This window comes from Geotrypetes seraphini, chromosome 12 (genome assembly GCF_902459505.1).
Source record: "Geotrypetes seraphini chromosome 12, aGeoSer1.1, whole genome shotgun sequence".
Taxonomy (NCBI): domain Eukaryota; kingdom Metazoa; phylum Chordata; class Amphibia; order Gymnophiona; family Dermophiidae; genus Geotrypetes; species Geotrypetes seraphini.
The window spans coordinates 106,252,112-106,273,338 of record NC_047095.1 but is presented as its reverse complement, the minus strand read 5'-3'; the positions used below and the strand labels follow the sequence as shown (position 1 = coordinate 106,273,338).

Below are 21,227 nucleotides of genomic sequence, written 5' to 3'. Positions count from 1 at the left end.
CATGATCTACACATATTAATGATCACATAAAAAAATATTTCAAGCTTTTTACTTACTTTAGTCCTGATGTATCCCGTCCAAAACAACAAGATGATATACTCCAAAGCAGGCAACAGGGTTGTATGACTTCATGGCCAGATAAACAGACCTATTTACACATTCAACCATCCAATGGTGTTGCAGAACTGAACAATAGGTTCTATTAGTAATGTACATGAAGTTTTAAAAAGAAAAAAAATGGGGGAGGGTTTATTTTGTAGCCTTAAATGTGATGTTGTAATATTACAACACTGGTTCTCAGGGGGTTAATGAGCTAGCAGGTTAACATTGGAATGTCCATTCCCTTCCCATGGTCCTCTACCTTCAATTAGTACATTCTTACAGGAAAATTACCTCAAAAAGCTCCAATGCACTTTCTCAGTCTTTTTTCCATGTTGTCTGTGATAGCATTTAATGCAGTTTAGTAAAAGGGTCCCTATATTTTTCTTAGGTCCTTCTTGCTGTTCTTTTCAGGCCTGAACAGAATAATGTAACATTTTGGGAAAAAGATGCAGCCCAGTATTCCTCCACTGGAAGCCAGAATAGCAAATATCTCCACTGCCACCATGCTCTTGCCCTTGGTGCTCAAGTATGTTGGGATGAAGGAGATCCAGACGCTGCAGAAGACCATCATGCTGAAGGTGATGTATTTGGCCTCATTGAAACTGTCAGGTAGATTTCTTGCTAGGAAAGCTATGATGAAGCTGATACCAGCCAGAAATCCCAGATAACCCAGAACACAGTAAAATGCAATTACTGACCCTTCGTTACATTCAATTATTATTATTCCAATTTCTGATATCATATTAAGATATGCAAATGGTGGAGCAGTGAACAACCAGGCAAGACACAGAACAGTTTGAATAAGGGAACAGCAAAGGATTATAGTAACTGAGACCCTGGAACCCATCCATTTTCGGAACGTGTTTCCAGGCTTTGTGGCATGAAAGGCCATGACCACAGTGATAGTTTTTGCAAGTAAAGAGGAAAGAGTAATGGAAAAAATGATCCCAAAGGCAGTCTGTCTGAGAATGCAGGTTATGTTCTCAGGTTGGCCAATGAATAACAAGGAGCAGAGAAAAGAAAGCATGAGAGAGATAAGGAGAATGTAACTAAGATCTCGGTTGTTGGCTCTCACTATGGGAGTGTCTCGGTAATTAATAAAGATTCTCAAGATAGCAGCAGCGATCAGAAAGAAGAAAATGCTGGTGAAAGTCAAAGCTATCCCTAGATTGTCTTTATAGGACAAAAAGGTTATTATTTTTGGGATACAGGCATCTCTCTTTTGATTGGGCCATTGGTCCTCTGGGCAGATCGTACAGATATCTGCATCTGAAAAGGAATAATAATTTCTCAGTATCTTTCATGTATTAGTTTTCGGGCAATAAAGACAGTATTAGAGAATGACACGGGGAGCGATCCCCGCAGCGAACCGCTGCGTGGCTGCGGTTTGGCTGCGGGTTATGGTGACCTCATTAGCAAATCGCCGCAGACGCGGGGACAAATCCTTTCACCGACCGCAAAAACGGTGAATAGATTTGTCCCCGCAGGCCAATGTCCCCCCCTCTAGAAACCGCAATTTACCTGTGTTTTCACCGTGCTCCTCATTTGTCAGATCAACCCTTCCTGCCAATAGAACCCGCCCCCCCCCGACGATCGCCCTCACTGGTAGGAGGGTGCCCAACCCCTCCTGCCGGCACCCCCAACGGCCCCCTATATCGCCAATAGGAGGGTGCCCAACCCCTCCTGCCGGTCCCTCCCCCAACAAATCCCGCCATCCCGAAACACCACCCTTAGTCTTACTTTCCAAGTTGGACCGGACAGCTCCTCGCTCGTCTGGCCAGCAGGCCTGCCTCTGTCCAAATGAGGCGGGCCCGCCCCTCCCCTCCCCTGCCTAACCCACAGGATCCTAGGGCCTGATTGGCCCAAGCACCTAAGGCCCCTCCTATAGCGGGAGTGGCTTTAGGTGCCTAGACCAATCAGGCCCTATGATCCTGTGGGTTGGGCAGGGTAGGGGCGGGCCCGCCTCATTTGGACGGAGGCAAGCCTGCTGGCCATACGTGTGAGGAGCCGTCCGGTCCAACTTGGAAAGTAAGACTAAGGGGGTTCCGGGGTGGGAGGGTTCGTTGAGGGGGGGTCCAGCAGGAGGGGTTGGGTACCCTCCTGCCGGCGATCTTAGGGGAGGCCATTGGGAGGACCGGCAGGAGGGGTTGGGTACCCTTCTGCTGCGATTGTCGGGAGGGCCGTTGGGGGGGTCTACAGGAGGGGTTGGGTGCTCTCCTGCCGTGATCGCTGGGGGGAGGGGAGACTTGCAGCCGTAGCCGCGGTCACTATGCTAATCACGGCAGCATTTAAAGTACATGTCGTGTTTGTTTTTGCATTGCTAGCCCCAGGGGTGGTGGAAGATTAGTGATTGAAAAACTGTATGAAAAATAACTATTTTAAATTTAGTGATCAAAATGTGTCAGTTTTGAGAATTTATATTAATTAATTTTTTCTCTGCGTGTTTTGTTTTTGTATAGTTATTAACTAATATTTAACTAAGTTTTAAAGTTTTAAAGTTTTAAAGAATGTTTCCTTTATACGTAAATAAAGAAAAGTGAATGGGATTGCAGTGGCGGTGACGGGGCGGTGAATGGGGTGGCAGTGGCGGTGACGGGGCGGTGAAGAGGATGGTGAGACGGGGACGGGGCGGTGACGGGGATGGTGAGACGGGGACGGGGCGGTGACGGGGACCAATTTTTTCACCGTGTCATTCTCTAGACAGTATCTCTTTATTTGTGAATAAGTTTTCACTGTAGCTTAGTCTGGACCAGAATGTGCAGTGTTTCTATATTTTAATGATAAATCTTTAGATGTCATACTTTTATTTTAGCTAGGCATAACGGATATACTCTATCACATGTATTGATTTTTTTAAAAATTCATACTTTATCATTAGTAGCCCAAGATGAATTACATTCAATGAGTATTTCCCTGTCTGCAGAGAGCTTAAAGAAAAACTTATACCTGAAGATATGGAAGTAATTACTGTATATAAGAACATTAGAAAAGTCATCCTGAGCCAGACTGAGGTGTATTGAACCTTGCAGATCCCAAAAAATAGATCTAATTACTAGATTTAATTTCCAGGGATGAACATGGCTCTCCAATGTACATGTATTCCTTAATAATTAGATTTTATAATCTAATTCCACTTGTTCAAATCTCTTTTGAATCCCACTATTACTCACCTTGCTGCCCTTCTTGGAATCTTTTCTAGTTGCACTATGTCCTTCTGGAGATGGGACAACCATAAATGGGGCCAGTTAGAGTGGCAATGTGCAAACAGGTTGGAGTTTCGGGTACCAATACACAGACAAAGACAAGGTGGAAGGAATCAGGAGAATAAGGCAAAAGGGAGGGAAGAAAACCAGCTGGGTTAGGAGTGGCAGGCTACAGTGGTAGGTAATTAGAAGAGATAACTTTACAGAGGTAAACTATTGGAGCTAGGGTGCAGACCTGGAGGAGCAAGCTGGAACTGGATACATCTTACTGATTCATACACATGTCAACATCATCTTTTCCTCTGCCTTGCCAACCATTCCCTTCCCTGCCTAACCAACTTGGGTCTGCACAGAGAACAATGTCACAGCATTGGCAGGAGTTTTGCCCAAACAGAGAAACATTAACTTTGATGTAATGATTAGCTCTAGTTATGCTCATTTGCTAGCGTTGATGGCAATGAGTATCCAGTCATAGGCATCAGAATGGGGGAGGCCATGACATCCCTAAACATTGGTGTTCAGAAGAGTTAGTTATGGCTCTACTCCACCACCTACCTTTCCCAGTCACAGTAATTTTAAATCTCTGTGCAGCCAGAAACATTCCCTCTAATCTTAATGATCTAGGAGTCTGGTAAAGCTTCCTCAATTGTGTCAAGTACCATGGATAACTTTAAAAGTCATAACCAAGACCTTGAAGACAATGCAAAATTTAATAGGCACCCAGTAGAGTTTTCTCAAACTTGGTGTAACCTGTTCAAACCTACTTCTGCCTTATATCAACCTTGCGGCCACATTTTGAATGACTTGCAAGGTTCTGCACCATGTCGACAAAATGCCTAAATAAATTGCAATACAGTAATCTAGTTTTTGAATTACTATAGTTTGAACCAGCACATTGAACCAGTAGACAGATCCTGGACTGTCTTTGAGCATGTATCTGAAGCCCAGGTCTCTAAACTTTGCCACAAATTAAGATCCTGCAAATGTGCCCTGGACCCGTTTCCTTCCTACCTATATGAGAAAATTCCCATGCAGGTTATTTCATCTCTCACCAGACTTATCAACTCTGCTTTACTATCAGGCCTATTTTCTGTACAAATAGGACACATTGCCCTGACCCCACTATTGAAAAAAGCTGATCTAGACCCATTCTCCCTTTCTAGCTATCATCCTAAAGCAAATATTTTCTCTCCTGACCAAAATGCTCGAGGCTATTATATCCACTCAGCTCTCATTTTACTTAGAGAGATTCTCCATTCTATTACCTTGCCAATATGGCTTTAGACCCAATTTCAGCACTGAATCCCTACTGGCCTCTTTAATCTCAAAGATTCAACAACTTCAATTTTGAAATAAGTTTGCTATCCTACCACAATTCAATCTATCTGCGGCCACAATATCCTAATTTACCAACTTTCTGAAATAGGCATTGATTCCATAGTCTTAGACTGGTTCTCAAAATTATTATGATCCGGCTCTTACACTATTAACATGAATTGAACCATGTCTTCTCCTTGGAGACCACTATATGGTGTTCCCCAGGGATCACCTCAGTTCCCTATTATTTCCAATATTTATATGTCTTCTTTGAAACTCTATAATACAACTGGGTAATTGAATAAATTGAATATTGTTCCAAAGGAAATGTAGCACAAACAGCAAAAAAGGAACAATAATAGTTATTAATACAGTTTCAAAAATGGCGTTTAGAATCCAAAAGTAGAGTAAAATAACTCAGCATAGGGAAAAAACCCTTTTATAAACTTTCATAGAATCAATCATTGCACCATCTTGTTAGAATAAATGATTTTTAAATAACTTCATAGATTCATAAGTAATTCTTAAATCTCCATAATGTGAAAATAAAGTCCAAAGTCCAAAGTTTTGTGAAAAGCTAATATAAGTAAACAGACTTAGTTTCAATGTCTCTGCAGCGGTGACCCAGCGGGGTTCTGACGCGTTTCGTCGTCCTGGCTTCCTCAGAGAACATAACATAAGAACATAAGAACTGCCATCTCCGGATCAGACCTTCGGTCCATCAAGTCCGGCGATCCGCACACGCGGAGGCCCCGCCAGGTGTACACCTGGCGTAATTTTTAGTCCACCATATCTTTATATGCCTCTCTTAAGGAGATATGCATCTAGTTTGCTCTTGAAGCCTAGGACGGTCGATTCCGCAATAATCTCCTCTGGGAGGGCATTCCAGGTGTCAACCACTCTCTGAGTGAAGCAGAACTTCCTGACATTAGTCCTGAACCTGTCCCCCCTTAGCTTCATTACATGTCCTCTAGTCCGTGTCAAATTGGACAGTGTAAATAATCTTCTCTGCTCTATTTTGTCGATTCCTTTCAGTATTTTGAAGGTCTCGATCATATCCCCATGCATTCTCCTTTTCTCAAGGGAGAACAATCCTAGTGTTATAAGTCTATCCTCATATTCCAGTCTCTCCATACCCTTCACCAGTTTTGTTGCTCGTCTCTGCACCCTCTCCAGCAGTTTTATATCCTTCTTTAGGTAGGGAGACCAATGTTGGACGCAGTATTCCAAGTGTGGTCTGACCATTGCCCTATAAAGCGGCATTATAACTTTCTCCGATCTACTCGAGATTCCTTTCTTTATCATGCCCAACATTCTATTTGCCTTCTTTGCCGCTGCCGCGCATTGTGCCGACGGCTTCAGGGTCCTATCTATCAGTACACCCAGGTCCCTTTCTTGTTCACTCTTCCCCAGAGTTGCACCTGACATTGTATACTCGTATTCCTTATTTTTATTGCCTAAATGCATTACCTTGCATTTCTCCACATTGAACTTCATCTGCCATTTCTCTGCCCATGTTTCTAACCGACACAAGTCGCTCTGGAGTTTCTCTCTATCCTCCTGCGATCTGATTGCCCGGCATAGTTTTGTATCGTCTGCAAACTTGATGATCTCACTGGATGTTCCTTCCTCCAGGTCATTGATATAAATATTAAAAAGGATCGGCCCAAGTACCGAGCCCTGGGGTACACCACTAGTCACTTTCTCCCAGTCGGAGAACTTCCCATTTATGCCCACTCTCTGCTTTCGGTTTTCCAGCCATTTGCCTATCCATCTTTGTATATCTCCCTCTATGCCATGGCTTTGTAGTTTCCTGAGAAGTCTTTCGTGTGGAACTTTGTCGAACGCTTTCTGGAAGTCCAAGTATATTATGTCCACAGGCTTCCCACTATCAATTTGCTCGTTTACGGTCTCAAAAAATTGGAGTAAATTCGTCAAACATAATTTCCCTTTCCTGAATCCATGTTGGCTGGGTTTCATCAAGTCGTGTGCGTCCAAGTGCCGGACTATGCTATCCTTGATCAGTGCTTCAACCATCTTGCCGGGGACCGACGTAAGACTCACAGGCCTATAGTTGCCCGGTTCCCCTCTCGATCCTTTTTTGAAAATTGGCGTGATGTTCGCTATCCTCCAGTCGTCCGGTATCTGTCCAGTTCTGATTGTCAGGTTTGCAAGTTTGTGCAATAACTCTCCGATTTCAACCTTCAATTCCTTTAAGACTCTCGGGTGAATTCCATCCGGTCCAGGGGATTTGTCACTTTTAAGTTTGTCGATCTGATAGTATATCTGGTCTAAGTCCACTTCAACTGTGGTGAGGCTGTCCTCTATTTCTCCTGGAAACACTTTCTCTGCTTCAGGTATTGTTGAGGTGTCTTCCTTCGTAAAGACAGACGCAAAGAAGGAATTTAGTTTGTCTGCGATTTGTTTATCTTCCTTGATGTACCCTTTTCTTCCCTGGTCGTCCAGGGGTCCCACTGCCTCTTTTGCAGGTTTTTTCCCTTTCACGTATCTAAAGAAGGGCTTGAAGTTTTTGGCCTCCTGGGCTATTTTTTCCTCATAATCCTGTTTGGCATCCCTCACCGCCTTGTGACATTTCTTCTGATCATCTTTATGTTTGTTCCAGGCTTCGGTTGTCTTTATGCATTTCCATTTTTTGAAAGAGTCCTTCTTTTCTTTTATGGCTTCCTTCACCTGTATGGTAAGCCATGCCGGTTCTCTTTTGCTCTTTGTTCTCCGATCTTTGGAAATCCTCGGAATGTAGAGATCTTGTGCTTCTGTGATAGTATTTTTCAGTAGGGACCATGCCTGATCTACCGTTTCAAGTTTGTCCACCATCTTCTCTAGTCGTTTTTCTACCATGGCCCTCATGCGATCGTATTTACCCTTTTTAAAGTTTAAGGTGGTGGTTAAGGTTTTGGCATGTTTCCCTTTCCCGATGTCAAGTTTAAAGTTGATTACATTGTGATCACTCGTTCCCAGTGGAACCACGACTTCCACTTCTGTTATCGGTCCCGTGAGGCCATTTAGGACCAAGTCCAAGGTGGCGTTGCCTCTTGTCGGCTCTTTTACCATTTGTTCCAGGAAGCAATCCCCTAGCACCTCCAGGAACTTGGCCTCCTTGCCGCAGTTGGAGGTTGCTAGTTTCCAGTCTATCCCTGGGAAATTGAAGTCTCCCAATATAATTACATTGCCCAACTGACAAGTCTGTCAAACACAGCATTAGCGGGTTCTCTGAGGAAGCCAGGACGGCGAAATGTGTCAGAACCCCGCTGGGTCACCGCTTCAGAGACATTGAAACTAAGTCTGTTTACTTATATTAGCTTTTCACAAAACTTTGGACTTTGGACTTTATTTTCACATTATGGAGATTTAAGAATTACTTATGAATCTATGAAGTTATTTAAAAATCATTTATTCTAACAAGATGGTGCAATGATTGATTCTATGAAAGTTTATAAAAGGGTTTTTTCCCTATGCTGAGTTATTTTACTCTACTTTTGGATTATAAACGCCATTTTTGAAACTGTATTAATAACTATTATTGTTCCTTTTTTGCTGTTTGTGCTACATTTCTTTGAAACTCTTCCATCTATCTCCCTTTGAAACTCTGTTTACATATGCAGATGACATCCTTGTCCTTCTTGAGATAGATTCAAACCTCATTAACTCACTGAAAATATAACAGCTTGCATAACGAAACTCCAATCCGGGGCCCTCACTGTATAAATGAAGCTGAATGAGTCCAAAACAAAACTACTTTGGCTTGACTCAACATTAGATCAGTTACCCATGCTCATTCCACTATCTTCTGGTCCCACACTGCAGATCGAATTCTCAAGCAAAGTTTTGGACATCATTATTGACTCTACACTTTCCTTTAATGATCATCTCAACTCTCTGGTAAAAAATGATTTTTTAGTCTTTACATGTTGAGGAAAGTGAGATTCTGCTTCTGCCAACAACATTTTTCTGTCCTTGTACAATCAATAATTCTTTCCAGACTCCATCAATCTAAGTCTAACCAAGAAAAGTGTTCAAAGACTTCAGCAGATCCAGAACACTGTGGCTAAGCTGATCTTCGCAAAAAGTAAATTTGATCATGTTTCCCCACTTCTGTCAAAACTTCACTGGCTTCCGGTTATTTCTAGGATTTACTTTAAATCAGGGGTCTCAAAGTTCCACCTTGAGGGCCGCAATCCAGTCAGGTTTTCAGGATTTCCCCCAATGAATATGCATGAGATCTATGTGCATGTACTGCTTTCAATGCATATTTATTTGGGAAATCCTAAAAACCCGACTGGATTGCGGCCCTCAAGGAGGGACTTTGAGATCCCTGCTTTAAATGTACCTGCCTAACATTCAAGATCCTACATGGCATTCTTCCTCCCTTAATTCCACTATCCTGGAATTCTTTGAGACCTGACACTACCTGATCCGCCTAAAAACTTAAACTATCTTTCCCCTTGTTAAAAAGCATCATTTATCCAGGTAAATTAGGGAAATCCCTTTTCTTCAAATTCACTGAGCTTTGGAATAACCTTCCTGCCCCACTGCAGAATCTAGGCTCACTCCAAATATTCTGAAAGCATCTGAAAATTTGGCTTTTCTCTAAAATATGAAGCTATCTATCAAAAATGTAAAGCTATCTATCCTCTTTATAACCTCTAATTTCTTATGTATTTCCCTCATTTATTGAATTACATGTAAACCGTGCTGAGCTCTATCTTTATGGAGAGGATGCAGTATATAAACTTAAGGTTTAGTTTAGTTTCAATACTGTGGCTATAAAAAACCTCTATTACTTTGCCTTTCTATAGTTGTGAACCTCAAGGGGTAAATGACTTCAGACAGCTGTCAAGGGGTAAACAATGGATGGAAAAGTAAAAAGAAAGTAGAAGAACTGTGGGGGTGCCTTGGTGTCAACTTTATTGTTTCTGGGGAACCACCATGGGTCTACAAAAAGGTATACTGATATTCTAAGTTTAGTTCACCATCTCTTTTTCCATAATCTCTATCATTAGTTGTCTTTTAGTACCTATTTCACACTGAATTGCAAATTTCAACATATTGATCACAATGACTTCAAGATCTTTTTCTTCAACAATGACCCTAACTCAGAAACCAATATTTTATGCTTGTAACTCTCTATGTGCATCACGTCTTAGATATCTATAATTGGGATTGGGATGTAACCTGGGGGTTGGATCCAGAGTGAATAACTGGCAGCCACATACATACCATTTGCCATGATTTCACTCACCAGTTTGGTTGGAGATTTTTCCCTCTGGACAGGGAATACATTCATAACAGCAAGAAACCTGTTCTTCATGGATTAATTTCCGATAACCTGGAAGACACATTTGGCTGCATCTGGATGATGGAGGTGTCTGAAAATTGGGGAGATAGATTTAATAACTTTTTATGACAAAGGACTGTCATTTTTAAAAGCAGTATTCTTTTTTTATCACACAGTTGACATTTTCATTTGACATAAGAAAAACCAGAAACACAAGTTTGTTTACAAATGATTGAGCTACTGAAATGTAGCAACATTAAACAGGCTGAAAATGTCCCTTTAGGTAACATCTAACAATGAAAATAAGGCAAAGAATATTATAATGCCTCTGTATAATTTCATGGTGTGTTCTCATACTGAGTTATGTGTATAAGTCTGGTTAAAATATCTCAAAAAAGATAAAGAGAAATTAAGAAAAAGATTTGAGAAACAATTACCAAATTGATTAAGATGATAGAAGATCTCTTTTATGAGGAAAGTCTAAAGAGGTTAGAAGCAGAAAAATAATGGCAAATAAAGGCCAAATGGCCTATACACTCTGCCCAAACACAGCATCCAATATCTGCTCCTCACCCTAAAAGATCTCATGTGCCTGTCTCACACTTTCTTGAACTCAGACCACTCTTTTTTGTAAAAAAAAGTATTTCCTTATAAGTGATATAGTAAGGTTTAGCAGCACCCAGGGCAGTGGTGTCCCTCCCTTGCTCTCTTCTCCACCCATTACCACATCTGTGCCCCTTCCCTTTCCTCAGTCAAGCCAATCAGGCCTGAGGGGAGGGTCCTAAGATGTCTAAGCTAATCAGGGCCTTAGGCCCCTCCTCATGCATCACATGATGCACTGGGTAGTGGATGGCCCACCATTTTAGACTTGGTAGCCTCAGAACAGGAGGGACACAGCACCCCTCCTACTCCCAACTTAAAAGGTATGAGGAGGGCTTGAGGAGTGGGCATCCCTCCTGCCATTTGTTTCTTGTGTGCGGGAGAAATGGGTCTGGATGTCAGGAGGGATGTCAGACGTCAGTGGGGGGATGTCAGGAAGGGCCAGTAGCAGTGGGGAGGGGGAGGGACAGTGTATGTATAATATGCACAGCATCTGTGCCTGTTAAAAAAATTGGAAGACAGGTAGCGACTGGTCTTGACCAGTCACTTATTTTGGATCACTAAAACCATGATGGGGGGGAGGGTTTGTGCATAGCTAAGTTTAAGTTTAAGTTTATTAGGATTTTATATACCGCCTATCAAGGTTTTCTAAGCGGTTTTATAATCAGGTACTCAAGCATTTTCCCTATCTGTCCCGGTGGGCTCACAATTTATCTAACGTACCTGGGGCTATGGAGGATTAAGTGACTTGCCCAGGGTCACAAGGAACAGTGCGGGGTTTGAACCCACAACCCCAGGGTGCTGAGGTGGTAGCTTCAACCACCGCGCCACACACTCCTCCTTGATGGTGCATCAATTGCTTGGCTAGTTTGTATTGGGATTTAAATATTAATTCGCTTATTTGCATGGTTGGATCGGGGAATGAGTGATCGTGCAGAAAACTAGGCAGTGAGTTATTTTTTTGCATAGGGTCGGCAAATGCAATCATTACTAAAGTTGTCAAAACAGGTTTAACAATGATTGCTGGCTTTAGTGAATCTGAGCCTATAACATATGTGCTCTCTCGCCACAGAGCAGTTTCAAGTTTTCAAGTTTCAATTTTATTAAAATTTCATAAAACTGCTTTTCAGGAATTCTAAGCGAGTTACAATAAAAATAAATTGGGGGATAAAAGAAAATTACAGTACGGATAACAAAACTAAATTTGGACATTTGATTAATGGGAAATGCAAGTTGGAGGGTATGAAATACAATTGTAAAAGAAAAGGAGAACTTTTAAGGTAAGCACAATAGGACCAGGGCAAGACAGTGTTTCCTTGATAGTTAATGGACAGAGTCTAGAATTGAATGATGTCATAGCATAGCTGGTGAGGTTTGACTCCTTTTGTAAACTAAAGATGAAGTAGTGGCTTGGGATCAAGCATCTGAGATGCAAGTCAAACAGGGAATATCATGAGTAATGGCTTTGATAATTCCATGATTTTCCTATTAAATGAAGACTATATGAAAATATCTTTCTGCTCCATCAAAAAAATAAAATAAAATTCCCTAATTTGAAGAAAGCAGAGAGAAGGTCCAGCTGCCAGTTATTCCTTTAAATCCCCAATGCAACCAGTTACTCTGAAGGGCAAAACATGTAATAGCTAATCACGGACAATCATTCTCACCATGGTACAACAAGATTCATGATGCTTAATTCATTATCTTTGATCATGTTCTAAAATCACTTAAATCTGACCTGGGTGAATGATCTCTCCCACACAATTGCCTTCTCATCAATGGTGAATTCCTGTCCCATGGGAGCATAAGGGTTATAATTGCCAACAACTTCATATCTCCATGTCCCATCAGGAAGAAAGAGCAAATTCATAATATCATATCCAGTGGCAAGGTCTCCATTCTCATCCATATATAACTCTTCCCCCAGACCATTCCTAAAGTGGAGGTTCCTCAGATAACGATTGAGCTAAGGAGTGAGAGGTACATTTTCAGTAGCAGGAAGTTGCACAGGTAATTTCAAGCTTACAAATAAACAAACAAAAAATCTTTTAAAAAAATAATTATGTGGAAAACACTTCAAAGTCATTGCCACTGGTAAAACAGTGCTTTGTAGGGATGGACAGTTGTTAATAACTGTCTCTTCTGGGACAGGATGGACAGCCCAAACATTTTCATTTTGTCATCTCCAGGTTTAGGGAAAAGCATGGTTGCATCCTGTGTGCCCCAATCCCTATACAGCTTTCCCCTTAGAGCCTCCAGGCCTACCTAAATTCCAACTGATCCTTAGGATATTGTTCAAACCTTTTACCCAGATACACTAATTGTCATTACTACATCATCTGGCAATGAATCTGTTAGGGCAGGGGTGATGGTCACTCCTAGTTTCTGCATGCACTATACTATACAGGAATTTAGATTTAGGTAAAAGGGATTTGGATTTATCTCATGACCTTCATAGTAATTCTAGGCAAGTTAATTCAGGAACCAGTCTCTTTCCAGCTCAACTTTTCATAGGCAATCACAAATTGAGAGGATAATTCTCTATAGATCACCTGAAGTTAGGCACTAGGATAACAATCCTTTATTTATTTATTTACTTGTCTGTTTTGAGCATATTCATCTTTGAACTGTATAATTCTGACTACGTTTGAGGAATACTTCTTTTACAAAGAAAATAGTAACTATTAGGAACCTTTTTGAAAGTCTCCACAGCCACCCTGCACAGTCTGTCCCAGGCCTTCTAACCCTCCCCTCAACCCACCCAATCCCTAGGATCACATTACCTATATAGACCCACCCACCAGTCATCCCAAACACACTCTGCCTGTTACCCAACCAAATCCTACCAAAGCCCTGCATCCCCAATCTAGCCACCACAATCATTCAAAATTACACAACCTTCATAATAAGAACATAAGAACATAAGAAATGCCTCCGCTGGGTCAGACCTAAGGTCCATCGCGCCCAGCAGTCCGCTCACGCGGCGGCCCATCAGGTCCAGGACCTGTGCAGTAATCTTTTATCTATACCCCTCTATCCCCTTTTCCAGCAGGAAATTGTCCAATCCTTTCTTAAACCCCAGTACCGTTCGCTGCCCTATAACGTCCTCTGGAAGCGCATTCCAGGTGTCCACCACACGTTGGGTAAAGAAGAACTTCCTAGCATTTGTTTTGAATCTGTCCCCTTTCAACTTTTCCGAATGCCCTCTTGTTTTTTTTTTATGTTCTGAAAGTTTGAAGAATCTGTCCCTCTCTACTCTCTCTATGCCCTTCATGATCTTGTAAGTCTCTATCATATCCCCTCTAAGTCTTCTCTTCTCCAGGGAAAAGAGACCCAGTTTCTCCAATCTCTCAGCGTATGAAAGGTTTTCCATCCCCTTAATCAGTCGTGTCGCTCTCCTCTGAACTCTCTCGAGTAACACCATATCCTTCTTAAGGTATGGTGACCAATACTGGACCAATGCCACAATCTGTGTTCTGCTATTTCATGCCAATACTCTCCTTGCCAGCATCTATTCCCAGTCATCAAAGGCCAGGATAGATATGGTGATCTCTGTCACCTTCTGCACAGAAAATCCTTACCATACAGACCCCGATACTTTAGGCCTATTCACATCACTGCCCTCACCCACACCCAATAAGCTCAGAATGGTGCTGGCAAATGCAAGGTGTGCAAACAACAAAGAAACTATACTAAATGACCTCCTCACCGATAATAACTGGGACATCTTCATAATTCCTAAAACCTGTTTCGAAGACAACAATGGAGCTACCTTGAATATGCTTTGCCCTCCAGGGTACCAAATGAAAGCTTGTTCATGCACCAACACTAGAGATGGAGGTATAGCCACCATTATTAAGTTCAACCTCAACCAAGACTGATAGACATCATCTCATTAGATGCACTAGAGTGTCTCATCTTCTCAGTGGGTCACAATAGAGACCTAACCTTCACCTTGATATACATAAAACCACACTCTCCAATGATCATCTTAGATGACCTGATATCCATCCTTAGCAAACTGGTCATCACATATAATTAAGTCATCATACTTGCAGACTTTAAGTTCACAAGCTACCCAAATGAGACTGGATCCCCAGCAGACTTCATCACTTCACTGTTGGACCTAGACTTCAAGCAAATGGTCCCTTCACCAACTCACTCTGCAGGCCACATCCTAGACCTAATCTTAATTGAAAAATACACCACATAAACCCCAGCCTGTACTACCAAACCAGTGTCATAGTCTGATCACCATCTGATCACATTCAACCTCACCTACATTACAAATCAACTGTCAACCAGGATGCAACCCCAATATAAGATGATCTACAACAACACTATCAACCTAGAGGACCTCTCCAAAGGCCTTTCAAACCTAGTGGGAACGTCAAAACCAAATTCTAAATCTGTTGACAAGGATGCTGTAGACTGGCACACTGAGGTAAAAACCCTATACAAAGGGCTAGCCCCAGTCAAGGAGATCAAATATTATCCCTGAAAATATTCCTCCCCCTAGTTTACTAAAAACTTAAGAACTAATAAAAGACAACTAAAGATAGAGGAAAGGGTACAAATCCAGGCTTAACAGTGACAGGTCCAAATGGAAGAAACTGCATGAAGAATATAAAAAAGCCACTCTAGAGGCTAAAACGATATAATACTCCAAACAACCATTAAAGGCCCCAATAGATCAAAAACATTTTTAAAGTAACAAAAATAATACTCACAATATTGCAAGGTGACAACCAGTGCTTTAACACTGAACTCAACACTCTCAGACTACTTTGCTGACAAAGTAGACAAAATACAGTCTCATCTTGACTCCACCATGCTACAGACAGACAAAATAATTAAAATGACAGCTGTGAACTTAACTCACTTAGAAACTGTCTCTCACGATGACAAAACCACTATACTAGACATTATGCACCCTTCCAGCTCCAACCTGGACCCTGTCCGCCATGCCTCCTAATGGTGATGAAAGACACCTTTGTAGACTCCATCCTTCCTCTCATCAACATATCTCTGCAAATAGGTATAGTGTCCGCAAACTGGAAGTCAATGGTCATCAGACTGATCTTGAAAAAGCCACACTTCACCATAACATGCCCAACAACTTTAGACCTGTCTCTAACCTACCTTTCATCTCAAAGATGCTGAAAAAAACAGTTTTAAACCAATTGTACTCCTTCATCGATGAACAAAGAGCCCTATCTGCCTTCCAATTGGAATTCAGAAAATTCTACAGTACTGAAACCATCCTTCTTGACATCATTAATGATTGCTAGAAACTTATAGACAAGGGTATTGATGTTCTTCTGGTGCTGTTGGATATCAGAGTATCAAAGCAAAAACCCTATAAAAGAACACTGTACGAAATCCCACATAAATAGTTCTTTTCTGGTGAAAAAGACCGGTTGTGAAAAAAGCAGACTGACACCACCAAATTCAAAGAATCAATAAATGTTTTTTTAAAAATAAAAATAATTGCATAATCTGGTGAGCACTACAACGTTCATTACTTAACTAATGCATCCTTGCTCACACCCTTGTGCTGAAAAAGAATTTGCAAAAGTGCAAGTGATATAAATAAATTTATAAAGTTCAAAGTATAGTCAGTCCTGTCAGTCTCATAACCACTTGAAATTTCACTGCATCAGCAGTAGAAAAAAATATTTTTAAAGAACTTATCTTTTCTAGCCCTGTGGGACATTAACCACTGAGTTTAACCAGCATTAAATGTATTCTTTATGTGGCTATAGCTGGTAACCAGTTCTACTGAGCTCGGTTTTGGGAAGACCCCTTCATCAGGAATCTACAGATTTCAGGTCACATATAAAGAAAATAATTTCATAGCAGAAAACCAAATGCTGAATGCTACAACCAGGTTGGGTCTGGCAGGAGGGACTGGGCATCCCACCTGCCAATGATCTTTGCAGGGGGTAGGGGGTCCAGCAGGAGGGATTGGGCATCCCTCCTGCTGGTAGTTTTCATGGGAGGATGGGTTCCCCGATTCTCTAACTGGCTGTTATGACATTGACACCGTGGTTTTAGTTTTTATCCAAGTTTCCAAGTTTTTATTAAAATTTTATATAAATGCTTATCGGTTTTCTAAACGATATACAATTTAAAAATGGGGGCTTAGCAATCATAGACAAATATGTTATACTTACTTCACCATTGGGACACAGGGGTCAGGAACTACAATATCATATAGTAAAGAAGAACATGTAAGTAAAAAAAAAACAAATTGGCCCCTCCCACATCCAAAATGTCTTGTTTAGGGCGTTTGGGACTTTTGTGAATATTTGGTTGAGAATATGGTATAAAGATAGATGTAGTGGTGGTCTGGGCGATTAAACACCCAGATGTAGAGGTAGGCCAATTATAAACAAAAAAAAAAAACCCCAACACATTTTGGTTGTACTTTTTGAGAAATGACATTTTCCTGCTGCTGACTTTGGGCAACTAGTGCCTTAGGCCAAAAATGGTCTTAGACCTTTTTATTATTATGATTATGTCCCTCCGTGTATGTTTAACCTGTAACCCATTCAGCGTTATTTAGAGAAAATGAGATAGAAAATGAAATAAATAAATAGATATGTATATGGTGTTATTATAAATATTCTGAATCTATAGGGTAAAAGTCCAAAGGTTTCCTTTTCCATTTAAGATGCAGAAAAATAGCTATTCTTTTCCATTGTTTCAAAGGGAATAGGATTTGATATGCAGCATGGGTAAAGTGTATTAAGTGGTTTACAATCAGGTACTCAAGCATTTTCCCTATCTGTCCTGAAAGTCTCACAGTCACTGTAAACAGTGATTGTGCAGGATTAAGTGACTTGCCCAGTATCACAAGGAGCAACACAGGGTTTGAACCCACAACCTCAGGGTTTTGAGGTTCTGCATGCCACCTTCTCTCCCAGACTTTCACTGTCAGTACTTCTGTAGCCTTCCCTCCAGATTTTGTTGTGGAAGGAGGGCCAGCACCAAATTATTTACATTGGGTTTTACAAAGCCATGGTGGAGGTTTCTACTGTGGCTCAGTGAGGTAAATCCTCCAAATGCACATATAATTCCTTTGAGCATCAGAGCATTCAAGTTTCACATTTTTTTTGTAATGAGGCTCATTATATATATAATTATAAATATTAATTGGACAATATATCATGCGTAGGATAAGGGGCTCATAATAAAAAAAATGTTCACAAAGTGGCCTAAGTTGGTACTTGGATGATCAAATAGACAGATCGTCCAAGTACCAATAATTAAACCTGGTTTTAGACATATCTAAAACCAGCATAGGCCTTTACCCTGCCTCTGAACGCCTAGAGTGAAAAGAGACATTTTTGGAAGAGGGGAAAGGGCAGGAGGTGGGTGAGAGGTGGGCTGACCTAGACTTAGTCGTCTGGCAGCCATAACCAAAAAGGGTTGACAGGTTGTCAGACGGAATTTATACATTTTAACTTAGACCAAGTCAAAAAAGGTATGTTTCAGCCCAGGCAACCTGTCCATCCCCACCACAACAATCGTAGCATGAGAGATGCCTAATCTTTCCTGCCACGATTGCGATCCCCACAACTGGCAGGAGAGATGCTCAATCTTTCCTGCCAGCACCCCAACCCCCTGAACTGGTGCAAATCAGCAGAAGGGATCCTAAGCCCTCCTGTTGACACACCCACCCCAGTGAATACCAGCAGGAGGGATCCCAAGCCCTCCTGCTGAAAGTGAACCCCAACCCCCATGAACCCCCAAATCCTCAAATGTCCCCGACTACACTGAACCCCCCACTATCCCAGAGCCCCCTACTCCATACACCCCACCCACTAAACTGTAAGTTGGCCAGCCAGCCTGGTCCTCTGTCCGGCCGGCTAGCAGGACCACCATCCTCAGAATGGCAGACCTGCCCCTTCCTGGTGCATTGTGGGATGCATGAGGGAGGGGCCTAGGGCCTGATTGGCCTAGGCATCTAAAGTCTGCCCATTAGAGGGGCCTTAGATGCTTGGGCCAACCGGGATTGGCCCAGATGCCAAAGGCCCCTGCTATGGGCAGGCCTTAGGCACATGGGCCAACCAAGTTTCAGTTGGCCCATGTGTCTAAGGCACTGCCCATAGGAGGGGCCTCAGGCAACTGGCCCAATTCTGGTTGGCCCAGTTGTCTGAGGCTCCTCATATGGGCAGGCCTGAGATGCACCAAGAAGGGGCAGGCCCACCATTCCAAGGATGGTGTGCCTGCTGGCCGAATGGACAGAGGACCCATATGGCTGGACAATTTACAAGTTAGTAGGGGTGTCTGAGGTAGGGGTGTCTGGGGTAGTGGGGGGGCCAGGGGAGTGGGGGGTTCAGGGGTTTAACGGAGGAGTGGGGGAATGCCTTCAGCAGGAGGGCTTGCAATCCCACCTGCCCGTATTTGTGGGGAGTGTCAAGGGTGTATTTTTGGCAGTAGGGCTTGGGATCCCTCCTGGTATTCATAGGGGGTGGTGTGTCAGGGCAGATGGGCTTGGGCTTCCTCCTGACAGTATTTATGGGGGGGTTGGGGGTTGGGGATTCGTCTTTGGCAGGGGGCCTTGGGATCCCTCCTGCCAGTATTCAGGGATGTCAGGATGGGTGCGTCTTTAGCAGGATGGCTTGGGATCCCTTCTGCTAGTATTCAGGGGTATTAGGGTGGATTCCTCCTGCCAGTTTGCAGTAGTTCAGCAGGGAGGGTGCCGGCAGGAGAGATTGGGCATCTCTCCTGCCAGAGAGGTTAACATGGATCACGGCAGGTGAGATTAGGCATCACTCCTGCCATGATCATGGGGGACAATTACAGGATTTTATAACTGGCATTGTCTTTGACAGACGCCGGTTAGAGAATTACATTACATTAGTGATTTCTATTACATTTCTATTACATTGCGGTTCAAGGAATTATCTGGCCATTTCCAGATTAGAGCTAGTTGCTTCAGAGAATTGGGACAATTCTTGCGGTGTTAGTTTACCTTCAAGGATTTCTTGAATAGCAGGGTTTTTATTTCTTTTCTGAACGATTTATAGTCTGGGGTCATTATCAGTAAATTGAAGAGTTTATAGTCTAGTTTTACTGCTTGTGTGGATAAAAGGCCATCGTACAGTTTTTTTCATTTGACATCTCTGATTGGGGGGTACATGAATGGTGTGTGGGTTTGTCTATGTCTGGTTGTGTTAGTTTGGATTAGGCGGTTGTTCAGGTAGGCTGGGTTGTCTCCGTTTATGGTTTTATAGTATTCTTGCTTGTATTGGGAGCCAGTGTGAGTCAATGTATGCCGCAGAGATGTGCTGGTGTTTCCTCAGTGAATAGATAAGTCTTAGAGCTGTGTTTTGAATTGTTTGTTATTGTTTTGTCATGGTTGTGGGGCAGGGGAGATAGAGAATGTTGCAGTAGTCTAGAAGACCTAGGACTAGGGACCGGACCAAGATCTGGAATTGTGTTCTTTCAAAGAATTTTCAAACTTGCCTTAAACTTCTCATGACCGTGAATGATTTTTGTATTGTTTAGCACGGTACAGCATCTGTCTATTGGCATTCCTAGATGTTTTAGATTTGTAATGGTTGGGGTTTTATTATTTTCGAGGAGAATGAATTTTGTCTTGACTGGGTTCAGTTTCAGTTTGTGATTTTTCATCCATGTTGCTACAAGTATCCTGTGTAGTATGTCTGTCATGGAGGACATTGGTTGGTCTAAAGGAAGGAGAATGGTGATGTCATCTGTATAGCTATAGGAGTTTAAGCCTAATTTGTCCATGCAGGTGCCGAGGGATGCAATGTAGAGATTGAAGAGTTGGGGTAGTGGAGATCCTTGGGATATGCCACAGGAGTTGGACCATGGTTCTGATTTTTCTTTTTTTCAACTTTACTCTATGTTCTGGACTGTAGGAATCCTTGAAACCATGTGTGTACCTTATCTGTGATTCCTATTGTATCTAGTATTTGTAGTAGGATGTTATGGTCTACCAGGTCAAATGCTATGGTGATATCCAGGGGGGCTCAGAATGGTTTACATGCATTTATTCAGGTATTAAGCATTTTTCCCTGTCTGTCCCAGTGGGCTCACAATCTAATGTACCTGGGGCAATGGGGGGATTAAGTGACTTGCCCAGTGTCACAAGGAGCAGCGTGGGATTGAACCCACAACCTCAGGGTGCTGAGGCTGTAGCTTTAACCACTGCGTCACACCTCAGCATTTTTCTACCTGTGCTGAGGTGTTGTCTGGCTGTGAGACAGGCACATGAGATCTTTTAGGGTGAGGAGCAGATATTGGATGCTGTGTTTGGGCAGAGTGTATAGGCCATTTGGCCTTTATTTGCCATTATTTTTCTGTTTCTAACCTCTTTAGACTTTCCTCATAAAAGAGATCTTCTATCATCTTAATCAATTTGGTAATTGTTTCTCAAATCTTTTTCTTAATTCTCTTTATCTTTTTTGAGATATTTTAACCAGACTTATACACATAACTCAGTATGAGAACACACCATGAAATTATACAGAGGCATTATAATATTCTTTGCCTTATTTTCATTGTTAGATGTTACCTAAAGGGACATTTTCAGCCTGTTTAATGTTGCTTCATTTCAGTAGCTCAATCATTTGTAAACAAACTTGTGTTTCTGGTTTTTCTTATGTCAAATGAAAATGTCAACTGTGTGATAAAAAAAGAATACTGCTTTTAAAAATGACAGTCCTTTGTCA

At 42.0% G+C, this 21,227-nt stretch overlaps 1 protein-coding gene across 1 annotated transcript in view; it reads right to left on the bottom strand.

The window, feature by feature from the left end:
* Positions 1 to 475: 475 nt before the first annotated feature.
* LOC117346245 (vomeronasal type-2 receptor 26-like) overlaps positions 476 to 21,227 on the bottom strand; it is a 40,362-nt gene continuing 19,610 nt past the window's right edge. The window contains exons 3-5 of the mRNA XM_033915645.1: positions 12,257 to 12,484; positions 9,883 to 10,009; positions 476 to 1,371 (exon numbers count right to left, since the gene is read on the bottom strand). Coding sequence (XP_033771536.1) covers positions 476 to 1,371; positions 9,883 to 10,009; positions 12,257 to 12,484 — 1,251 coding nt within the window. The remainder of the gene's footprint in view (positions 1,372 to 9,882; positions 10,010 to 12,256; positions 12,485 to 21,227) is intronic.